General features: G+C 54.7%; 1 protein-coding gene across 1 annotated transcript; it reads right to left on the bottom strand.

The window, feature by feature from the left end:
- Positions 1-3,649: 3,649 nt before the first annotated feature.
- Positions 3,650-10,146, bottom strand: LOC122371504. The gene is made up of 4 exons (XM_043347882.1): positions 9,256-10,146; positions 8,099-8,928; positions 7,453-7,700; positions 3,650-6,447 (listed from the first exon to the last, which is right to left on the bottom strand). Exons 1-4 carry the CDS (start codon positions 10,144-10,146, stop codon positions 3,650-3,652), a joined length of 4,767 nt encoding a protein of 1,588 aa, XP_043203817.1.
- Between the last annotated feature and the right edge of the window lie 718 nt (positions 10,147-10,864).

Here is a 10,864-nt window from a genome sequence, read left to right as displayed (position 1 = left end):
TTGTTCTATGAATCTATTTTACTTATTTGAATTTTTAGACGTGGTTAGCGCGTCCACAATATACAAAAAACCGAAACATTGCATTTAATACATTGGCCAAAAAAAAAGATCGTTGTTTATATCACCACTACAACTCAAGGTCGTTTGATGTGGCAGCTAGGACGGCTGGCATATCCTGTTGTCATGGCAACATATCATTCTGCCATTTGCATTGATGGCGCAACTGAGACAAAAAGATGAACAAATAAAAAGGAAGAAGATAACATGATTTGAACTAAGTTGTAGGTAACCAAGTAGGTAACTGTTGGCCATATTTCATCATCAAATAAGAACATCAAATAAGTCGAGTAAAGGTTTTTCCTTTACAATGCTTAAGAGATCTATGGAACCCTTCACCCTTCATGCAACTTACTAGAAAAACTTCCCAATTAAAATTTTAAAACTTAAGTGTATACCATAAAGAAAAAATACACCCTTTCAAAATGATAAAACATGCTTCAAAAGTATAACTTTTATACATACCTTTGCTGATTTCATGTTTTATAAAATACCCTTAACACGACGAGGAAATAGTGCTGAAGATTTTTGCCTGCCCGAATGCTGGCAGCAAAACTCGCAAATGATAACTTCACGTGCGGATTCAATGCTGACCGTCTCGAGCATAGGTAAGTGAAGCCGGTTTTTAGGTTCATGTGAGGCTAATCTTGTAAAAACTGCGTTGTGTCCAAAAGGTGGCACCCTTCCTTTAAATGAGATGTTGAAAATCAGAGCAAATGCCACATGTTACTTTATTTGCGTCTGGTCGGCATAAAAAAGAGCTATCAGCTAAACAAAATTTGATGCAAATTCATTGATTACCTATCCTACTCTATGTTCTGTTCCACCCTATATTACGAAAATAACACACCAATTACCCTTACAAAAAATCAAAATATAGACTGGCCGGCCCAAACATAACGCAATAATATAATACTGGCGCACTTCCGACATTCTGACAAGGATTGGCATTTGACTGCGTCAATTTTGGTCTCTGAGGCGAAGGAAAGCTGTCATTGATGACGCAATAATTTTCAATCAGTTTTTCTGTCTTGGTTTTTGAATGCCTCAAAACAGCAGTTATACATGTTACAAAACCACGTAGCTGGTCGCATTTATTTCTTTTGTCTTTTTACGTCCTTATCATTTGTATGCCGACAGATGACCAGCCGGAGAGCATTACCAAGACCATCTATAAAATCATTACATTTAATTTAGCATTTACTGTCTCTTTATTTCTAAACCGGTGATTAACCTCTGAATTGTAAAACTTTAGCTGTTGTGTAAAATAATTTAATCAGAATGGCACATGAATATGCATTATACAACAGTGTTTTCGCAACAAGTTCGACTAACTACGGCCGCAATAATTTAGTCGCTGTAACATTCTTTGCAATCAGCTGTTGGTGACGCTTCTGACGCATGTTTCCAGAAATGCGTGGTTCATTGGTGGTTAGTTGCAAGGCCATATATGTTATTATAGTTGGTTTTTGCTGGGATTTTGCATGATTTGTTTTATGTGTAGATCGACTGGATACTCATTATTCACTGTGTCACTATTTATTTTTAACTGGAAATCGCATATCTTTTTATATCAACATTCATTTTGATAACAATATCATTCCAGAGGCCTAATATTGAGAGGGAGCCAGAGTGAAATTTTGATCCTCAGCCAATGCTGAAGGGTAAGGTGAGAGAAAGATTTTACTGAACTCTTCAGAAAGGAATTTCAAATGTACTAGAGGGACAGCATTACGCGCAGCGTAATAAATCAATTTTCATTAAAATCGGCCCAGTAGCGGCCGAGTTATTACCAGAATAAATTTGGCGTCTCCTCCTGGCCGGCGGTGCTCTGTTCCGGTATTCATTGCCAAAGGTCAGTGACCTTCCGGCTCTGATTTCGCTCAGTTTGGCAAGCGAAGAAACTGAGGCTAATGCGCGTGCTCTCTGATCGGCGCCGGCCGCGGCCCAAAATCCCGCAAAGATGCGCCCGCCACGTGCAAACCACCGAACCCACCCCCACCAAAATTTAATACGACAAACAGATGCACGCGTCCGACTTCGGTCCAAAATTTCACCCCCGTAGCCCGCACCGTTCCACAGTAATAGCCCGCCAAGCGTGACTGACGCGTTACATACATACATACATACATACGTACAGACGTTTTGATTTTTATATATGTAACGAGTTATGGCCAGAATAAATTTGGCGTCTCCTCCTGGCCGGCGGTGCTCTGTTCCGGTATTCATTGCCAAAGGTCAACGACCTCCGACTCTGTTTTCCCTCATTTTCGCAGCGAACAATCTGAGCCTAGGGCGCGTGCCGTCTGCTCGGCGCCGGCCGCGGCCCAAAATCCCGCAAAGATGCGCCCGCCACGTGCACACCGCTGCACGCACCCCCTCGAAAAGTTGATACGACAAACAGATGCACGCGTCCGACTTGCGCCCAAAATTCCACCCCCGTAGCCCGCACCGTTCCGGAGCAATAGCCCGCCAAGCGTGACTGACGCGTTACATACATACATACATACATACATACATACGTACAGACGTTTTGATTTTTATATATGTGACTAGAGGGACAGCATTACGCGCAGCGTAAAGAGGGACAGCATTACGCGCAGCGTAAAGAGGGACAGCATTACGCGCAGCGTAATAAATCAATTTTCATCAGAATCGGCCCAGTAGCGGCCGAGTTATGGCCAGAATAAATTTGGCGTCTCCTCCTGGCCGGTGGTGCTCTGTTCCGGTATTCATTGCCAAAGGTCAGTGACCTGCCGGCTCTGATTTCCCTCAGTTTTGCAGCGAAGAAACTGAGCCTAAGGCGCGTGCTCTCTGCTCGGCGCCGTCCGCGGCCCAAAATCCCGCAAAGATGCGCCCGCCACGTGCAAACCACCGAACCCACCCCCACCAAAATTTAATACGACAAACAGATGCACGCGTCCGACTTGCGTCGAAAATTTCACCCCCGTAGCCCGCACCGTTCCACAGCAATAGCCCTTAAAGCGTGACTGACGCGTTACATACATACATACGGACATTTTGATTTTTATATATGTGAACAAGCGGCAAGCCGCTTGCTTCGCGTCGCGAGGATATGGCTTGCCCATAATTGGCCAGTTCGAGTAGTAATGGTTTTGTGTAATAGTGACTTCTAGAAGCCTTGATGTACGCGAAAAGGTGAATGGTGCGGTCCAAATGGATACAATTCAAATAAATAGGTCATTGACCTAACCAATTCAGACTGATAAGCTACTTGGATGTGTAGTTCAAATAATTTACTACATATAGGTTATGTTTATAATAACGTTTCAGACATAGTCACGTTTCAGGCACAGGTACATACTAAGCCGTGAGTGAATCGCAATTAGCAAATCCAGCTGGACTGAAGTAATTAGGCACAATAGTGGAAATTAAGTAGTGACTTATAACATTTCGTAAATCAATTCTCACCTGTGCTTTGTGTGGCTCTTAGCGTTACCCACAATCGCCACGAGGAGGCGGCCACAATGAATTGCAGATGGATCTCTTTTTAACAGAAAAGAGACCCCGCAGGTGGTTCAAAGCGTAACCGATGCCTGCGGGTAGAGAAACTGGGCGGTGTCCTGCCGGCTCACAGCACGTCCCGGTAGACGACGTTGGCGGTCCGTCCACCGCTGCCCGGCGGCAGGACGAAGCGCAGGTCCCGCCAGCGGCCGACCCTGGACGCGGCAACATAGAGCTGTCCGTGGCCGAACACGGGCTCTCGCAGAAGGACGGCCACCCGCCGGAGCGTCTGACCTTGCGCTTTGTTGATTGTGAGCGCAAAGGCGGGCCGCACCGGGAACTGGCGCCGCCGCCACTCGAACGGGAAGGCGTCGTCCGGCGGCTGCAGCGTCAGGCGGGGGATGAGAACCCGGCGGCCGGCCGCGCTGCCGCAGGCCACGGTCGCCTCCAGGAGCCGGCCGCCGTGGACGGCCACCACCAGGAGCCGGGTGCCGTTACACAGTCCCCTGGCCGGGTCGATGTTTCGGAGCAGGATGACCGGCATGCCGGGCTTCAAAAGCAGGTGATGAGGCGGGAGGCCCGGCACACACAGCCCGTTGAGGTACTCCTGGGGTACCGGCTCCTGCTCCTCCCCGACGGTGGCGTCTGCGCTGAGGCACTCCACGGCCTGGCCCGGGAAGATGTCGGTGACATAACTGTTCACCGAGTCGACGGTGCTGTTAGTGGGCGCCAGCACGGCGCGGGACGCCATGCTGTCGGCGTCGGTCAGGTTGCCGAAGGTCCAGTCGATGACGGCCGGCAACTCGGCTTCCAGCACCAGCGCCGGCGGCAGGGTGACCCGTCCATCGGCGTCTGTGGGCAGCTCGCCGTTGCCGAGCTGCAGCAGCCAGGTGGAGAACTCCTCCAGCTCGGCCTGTTGGTTCTCCTCCTGCGCCAGCCTGGCGCGCATGTTTTCCCGCAGTCGGTGCACTCTGAAGTGGCGCCACAGCGGCGAGCGGCGGAGACTGGCGTCCACGATGCCTGCCTGGTTGGCGTGCCGGACGACAGGCAGAACCTGCCGGAAGTCGCCGCCCAGCACCACCACCTTGCCGCCGAACAGCTGATCGGACCCCGTCAGGTCGCGCAGCGTCCGGTCGAGGCCCTCGATGTGGTGCCGGTGCGCCATCGGAGCCTCATCCATCACGATGAGGCGCGCTAACCGGATCAGCTGGGCGAGCTCGCTCTGGGCGGAGATGTTGAAAATGACGGTGTCGTCCGGTCGCAGAGGAGCTTTAAAACGGCTGTGAAAAGTCCTCCCGCTGTCCAGCAGTGTAGCGGCGATACCGCTGAACGCCACGGCAAGTGCCACCAGGCCCTTGGCTCGCACCGCAGAGATGAGAAGATTAAAAGTAAATGTCTTGCCAGTGCCACCTGGCGCGTCCAAGAATAGGGCGAGCGGCTCCTGGCCGTCGACCGCGGCCAGCACCGTGTCCACCGCCTGGCGCTGATCCGGCAGTAGGCCTGGCAGCCGCTGGTCGACGGTGTGCTGAAGGTCGGCACGGTCGAAGTCGACCTCCTCCCGTATAATGGGAGGCAGGCGCCGCAGCTCCTCGGCCCCCTCCAAGGCGGCGGCCGCTGCTTGGTGTTCAGCTGGCACGGGCGGCAGGCCGAAGTCCTCCAGCGTCTTGCCGGCCCGCTGGAGGGAGTCGCTGATGCGCAGTAGCACCAGTCCCGTCACCGTCTCCGGCGGCAGCTCTGGGTGGCGGTGGGCGAAGTCTTCTCCCATTGCTGCCTGGAACCGGTGGAGGAGGGTTGCGGGATCGGCCGGCGCGCAAAATAGAAGCAGTACCACAAACAGCTGCCTGAGCTGGCCGGGGCGCTGGGTGCGGACGGCCTCAGCCAGCGTCTCCGCCCACTCCTGGTCGTCCTGGAGCAGGCCACGCCGCCGACACGCCTCTTGGTGTGTGTCGCACACCTGGCCGTCCACCGTGCGCAGATCGGCGAATGTCGTGGCGCCGGGGACGTGATGCAGCAATACCCGGAGGTAGAATACATCCCCGTGCCTGGGTGTGAGACTCACCACCCGGCCGATGGTGGGCGCCGCCTGCATGTTGCGGCGCCGGTGCCACCGCTTCTGGCCGGCGTCCCAGCGGTACTTCTGGGGGAAGTCCGGGTAGAGCACCCGGAGGCACTCGGGGTCCTCGCCGGCCGACGCCCGGTTGTAGGTCATCCAGGCAGTCAGCTGCGTGTGGCGCGGCTCCCCAGCCACTGCCTGCCGCTCCTCCCCAGGCTGGAAGAAGATCAGCTGCTGGTCTTCGAGATGAACCTGTAGCGCCAGCACCGCTGGTGACCGGTCGCTCATCTCGAAGCTGAACAGCCGCCAGCATGCTTCGCTCGCACCAATGGAGCGGAGGTCTCGGAAGGCTGCCACCTCGTCCTGACCGGCCTCGATCAGCTGATCTGCGCGGACCATCTGCCGGTCGGAGCCCTTGTAAATGTACATAAAAATGTACTTAACTCCGTCCACAGAGGAGCACACCTCCACGTTGATGTGACACTCGTAGCGAAGGCTGAGGAGCGGATTGTAGGGCACGACCCACTGGTTCGTCACCATCCTCCCATTGTGCTCCGCCTGCTGGCCGCCGTCCTCGGGTCCGCGCCTCCGGTACTGGGGGTACGTGCGGTCCTCCTGCCAGATGGTCTCGTGGGAGAGCGGTTTCGGGAACCGTTTGGAGCACTGACCGTCTTTCATGCAGGTGGCGGTCGGCCGAGCAGCGCCGCACTCGTTGTGAACCATGCTGGTGAGGACAATCTGCTGCAGACGGGCCGACTGCGGCGATTCGGTGGGGTCCGGCAGCTCCGCCGAGACGATCGTGTCCGCATCGGCGCCGGTCCGAGGCCGGTCCTCCGGCTGCAGGATGAGCAGGAGATGACAGTGAGGCAGGCCTGCAAACAAAAAGAAAATGTCAGACTCACGATTTTGATGCGTTCTAGTGTGACCTGGAATCGCTTGACTGATATTTAAAGATGCGTAGCTTCGGTACGTTAGTATGGTAGAGGGTAAGCAAACTGACACGCAGCGGTATTTTGTCATTTTTAATACACTGCCACGGACTTTATGTTACAAAATGGGTGCCCTCAGATTCAACTTTTAAGTGAATTATATGGCAACGCCAGCGCCTATACTGGCCGGAATGCGACTGGTTGTCGCAGATGATTTGCGTTAATACGACAGAAGCTAGGCAACCCGCCATGCAGCCGTATATTGCTGGATAGTCTAACAATAAGTAAATTTATATTCGCCCTCAGAAGCTAAAGCAACGCGAAGCATTTCAGACTGGTATAGCTCAACCGATTGTCGCAGATGATTTGCGTTAATACGACAGAAGCTATAGGCAACCCGCCATGCAGCCGTGTCTTGCGGGACAGTCTAACAATAAGTGAATTATATGGAAACGCCAGCGCCTGTACTGGCCGGAATAGCTCGACTGGTTGTCGCAGATGATTTGCGTTAATACGACAGAAGCTAGGCAACCCGCCATGCAGCCGTGTATTGCGGGATAGTCTAACAATAAGTGAATTTATATTCGCCCTCAGAAGCTAAAGCGACGCAAAACATTTCTGACTGGTATAGCTCAACCGATTGTCGCAGATGATTTGCGTTAATACGACAGAAGCTAGGCAACCCGCCATGCAGCCGTGTATTGCGGGATAGTCTAACAATAAGTGAATTTATATTCGCCGTCAAAAGGTAAAACAACGCGAAGCACTATGAACTTTACACGACGAAATCTTTTTCACGTTGACTTCTTCGATCATATTTATTTGGCCGTTAAGGCGTGAGCTTTAAATCGGAATAAATGTGCATATTGCTTGGGTGCGTGTCACGTCCCCCCGCGACTGAGCTCATGTCTGTACAGGGATTTCTGTCAAAGCCATGTTGTGACTTACCGCGCTTCTGAAACTCGATGACCCACATGAAGGCGCTCGGCTTGCCGAAGACGGCCTGCTTGGTCAGGTCCCCGATGATGCGGCGGAGCTTGAGGTGGAACACTCGAGCCACCAAGTCGGGTCGATCCTCGGGCTTCTGTCCGGGCAACAGGGCGTTTGCGATCTCCGGCCACTTCGGATTACACGTGATGGTAATGAAGAGGGTCGGCTTCCCCTTGGCCCTCACGATGGCCATGGCGTCCATGTAACTGCAAAGTTGAGGAAAAATGTAGATAATATTAGATGGTTGTTTGAAGGTAAAATTTACCGTAGAACCAAAAGCATGACTATGGGCAGAAAATAGTCCAAACACAAAGCTGTTGACGGTTGTTTGAAAGTGACATTTGTCGTAGAACCAAAAATATGACCACCTGGCACCTGTAGGCAGATTATAGTCCAAACAAAAATGAATTGGCGAATACTAACTTATTCGTTAAATGTGAGCACAGGTGTTTGTTCGTTTTTTTTTAACGTTGCTATGCTGATTTGAGTGCATTATGATGCATTCAAGCAAATTTAATATGAGTGGTAATAGTGCAAATAAGACTTCAGCGAATACAAAATAGTGGTTAGTAATTTAAGATTGGTGTTTGTTTGCGTAGCTCACCGTTGCCTCATATGGCGGGGTCCACCGATGAAAGTAGCCGGCAGAACGACTCGTCTCCCGACGACCGGTACACCAGCCTGCTCACGTCCCTCCTCGGGCTGCTCCTGCTGGCCGAGCTCCGCGTCAGCCGCCACGGCGTCACGGACGCTCTGGTAGAGGTCCGCCCGGATCTCGCGCTGGTGAGTGGAGATGTACTTCAGCCGGATGGCCTCGACCTTGGCGTAGGCCATACAGACAAACTCTTGAAACAGGCGACCGGCGCGGTGGAGGCTGTCGTCCTGGTGGGGCCTGATCTGGAGCCGGTACGCGTAAAACTGGAGCGTTGTCACCATTCGCTGCCGCTCCCTGCCGGGCTGCGGCGCCTGAGCAATCGCCGGGTGCCACCCTGTAGTCCCCAGTGGAAACAGGAGGACGAAATGGAGTGGGTCACACGCTCGGTGGCTCTCATCGATGGTCTGCAGCACGCCGGTCCCGCCATCAGCTCGGCGGCGCAGTACCAGGTCGTGCTGTCCGGGCTCCTCTCCCATGAGGACCGCCACCTCGCGCAGTCCCTCGGCGGCGTTGTAGCGGCGCGCGTGCTCGCCGGCGGGTCGGGCTGCAACGCTGATGATCAGCTGCCGGTGTTCCACCTCCCGTGCCAGGACCTCGGCAGCCATGATGAAATCGTGCACCCAGGGGTTGACTTGGCGCAGCATGGCCTGAAGCTGTCCCAGCAGGTCCAGCAGCCGGTGCTGCACGGCGGCAGAGGTCGCTGCCGGCAGGCGCACATGACCGAGTCGAATGGCCGCTTCAGCCTCCGGATCTTCGGCCAGCGGGTCACTGATGTATATCTGGGCGAAGGAGGGTGGCCGGTCTTCAGGGACTTCCAGCGGCCCAAGTCGGTGGTACAGCCGCCCCTGCACCACCACACACGGTGCGTACCCGCCGGTGCCTGCAGGCGGCGGCACCTCACGCACGGACAAAGACGATAGGGCCAGCGCTGAGTTGAGGTGCCGGACGTACTGCCGGAAGGTGCGCGCCTCTAAGGTGTCATCAGTCCAAAGGCGGCGTAAGACTGGCGGCGGGGCCGGGAGCGGGTCAAGGCGGACCTTGCCGCCTGCACAGCAGAACGTGGCGCGCTCACCCGCCCACCGCAGGGCTCCGCACGACGCACACACTTTCACCATCGCACCGACATCATCGGCCTCCACCACCTGCTCGCCGGACAAAACGTCCGCCGGTCGGCGGGCCGCAAGCGAGGCTGGCCTCGCACGGGCGGCAGCGCGCTGCTGCTGATGGCGCCGGGCGTCTTCAGCACGCTGAGCGTGCCTGGCGTCCTCGTCCTGTTCCTCGCGATGTTGACGGACGCGCGCCGCGGTGGCCTCACGCTCGGCCTGCGTCGCTTCCTCCTCATGCGCCTCGCGCTGCAGGCGGAGGCGCTCAGCGTTGGCCTCCAACTCCGCCCGCCTGGCCTCTTCATCTTGCGCCGCTCGCTGCAGGCGGAGGCGCTCAGCGTTGGCCTCCAACTCCGCCCGCCTGGCCTCTTCATCTTGCGCCGCTCGCTGCAGGCGGAGGCGCTCAGCGTTGGCCTCCAACTCCGCCCGCCTGGCCTCTTCATCTTGCGCCGCTCGCTGCAGGCGGAGGCGCTCAGCGTTGGCCTCCAACTCCGCCCGCCTGGCCTCTTCATCTTGCGCCGCTCGCTGCTGGCGGAGGCGCTCAGCGTTGGCCTCCAACTCCTCCCGCCTGGCCTCTTCATCTTGCGCCGCTCGCTGCAGGCGGAGGCGCTCAGCGTTGGCCTCCAACTCCGCCCGCCTGGCCTCTTCATCTTGCGCCGCTCGCTGCTGGCGGAGGCGCTCAGCGTTGGCCTCCAACTCCGCCCGCCTAGCTCCCTCCTCCTGTGCGGCTCGGAACGCGCGCTGCCTCTCGGCGTTGAGCTGTCGCACCCGGTCGTCGTCCGCGCGCTCCCGCTGGCGAGCGGCCTCGGCCTCCCTCACCGCCTCCCTCTGCCGGCGCGCTCGCTGCTGGGCCGCGTTCCGTTCGGCCTCAGCTTGTCGCTCCGCCTCGGCCATACGGGCCCGACGACGGCGCTGGGCCGCTGCGTTAGCGGACACCGCCCGACGCATGACAATCACGTAATCGGGTACATTTACGGAATATGCAACAAAAACGAACTACTTACAACACTTGAAAACAAAACACTTATTACTCTTTGGATAAATATCCTGGTCTAATCTATAGACTAAAATACGCCATCGTTGTTTACATTCATATTTGCCGCGCTACCAAGACAATCAAGAGCTTTTTTCTAATTCCGACCCCCAACAGACACGATATGGTCTGAGCACAGAATCTGGTAGCATCACGTGACTTGATTAGGACAGTTTATTGATATTTTATTGTGAAATTACCCAAATACTGCTTGCGTTGCCACTCAAAATACACTTTGAACTTTTTATTATTTTGGTTGGGTGAAAACATTGCAAAACACAAAATTCATCAGAATAGTCATGTGAGTGTTGAGAAATGTCACATGCGCGTCAGATCTGTAAAGTGGGCTTATCTCAAAGATCCGATCTACCTGTTTCTTAAAGGCATCTTATTTCATGACGGGAAGAAATATCATTTTCGCAGCGAAGAATCTGAGCCTAGGGCACGTGCTCACTGCTCGGCGCCGGCCGCGGCCCAAAATCCCGCAAAGATGCGACCGCCACGTGCAAACCACCGAACCCACCCCCACCAAAATTTAATACGACAAACAGATGCACGCGTCTGACTTATGTCCAAAAT

This window comes from Amphibalanus amphitrite, unplaced genomic scaffold (genome assembly GCF_019059575.1).
Source record: "Amphibalanus amphitrite isolate SeventyFive unplaced genomic scaffold, NRLGWU_Aamphi_draft 001250F_arrow, whole genome shotgun sequence".
Taxonomy (NCBI): Eukaryota; Metazoa; Arthropoda; class Thecostraca; order Balanomorpha; family Balanidae; genus Amphibalanus; species Amphibalanus amphitrite.
The sequence above is the reverse complement of the archived record's forward strand: the minus strand, read 5'-3'. Positions and strand labels throughout refer to the sequence as shown.

What these genes read in the sequence shown, in the direction of transcription:
- LOC122371504 (XM_043347882.1), bottom strand. Translation starts at nt 10,146, where the DNA reads ATGGCCGAGGCGGAGCGACAAGCTGAGGCCGAACGGAACGCGGCCCAG. An exon ending in CCCCGCCATATGAGGCAACG is followed by an intron (nt 7,701 to 8,098) that starts GTGAGCTACGCA and finishes TCAACTTTGCAG; the next exon opens with TTACATGGACGCCATGGCCA. An exon ending in CATCGAGTTTCAGAAGCGCG is followed by an intron (nt 6,448 to 7,452) that starts GTAAGTCACAAC and finishes TTTTGTTTGCAG; the next exon opens with GCCTGCCTCACTGTCATCTC.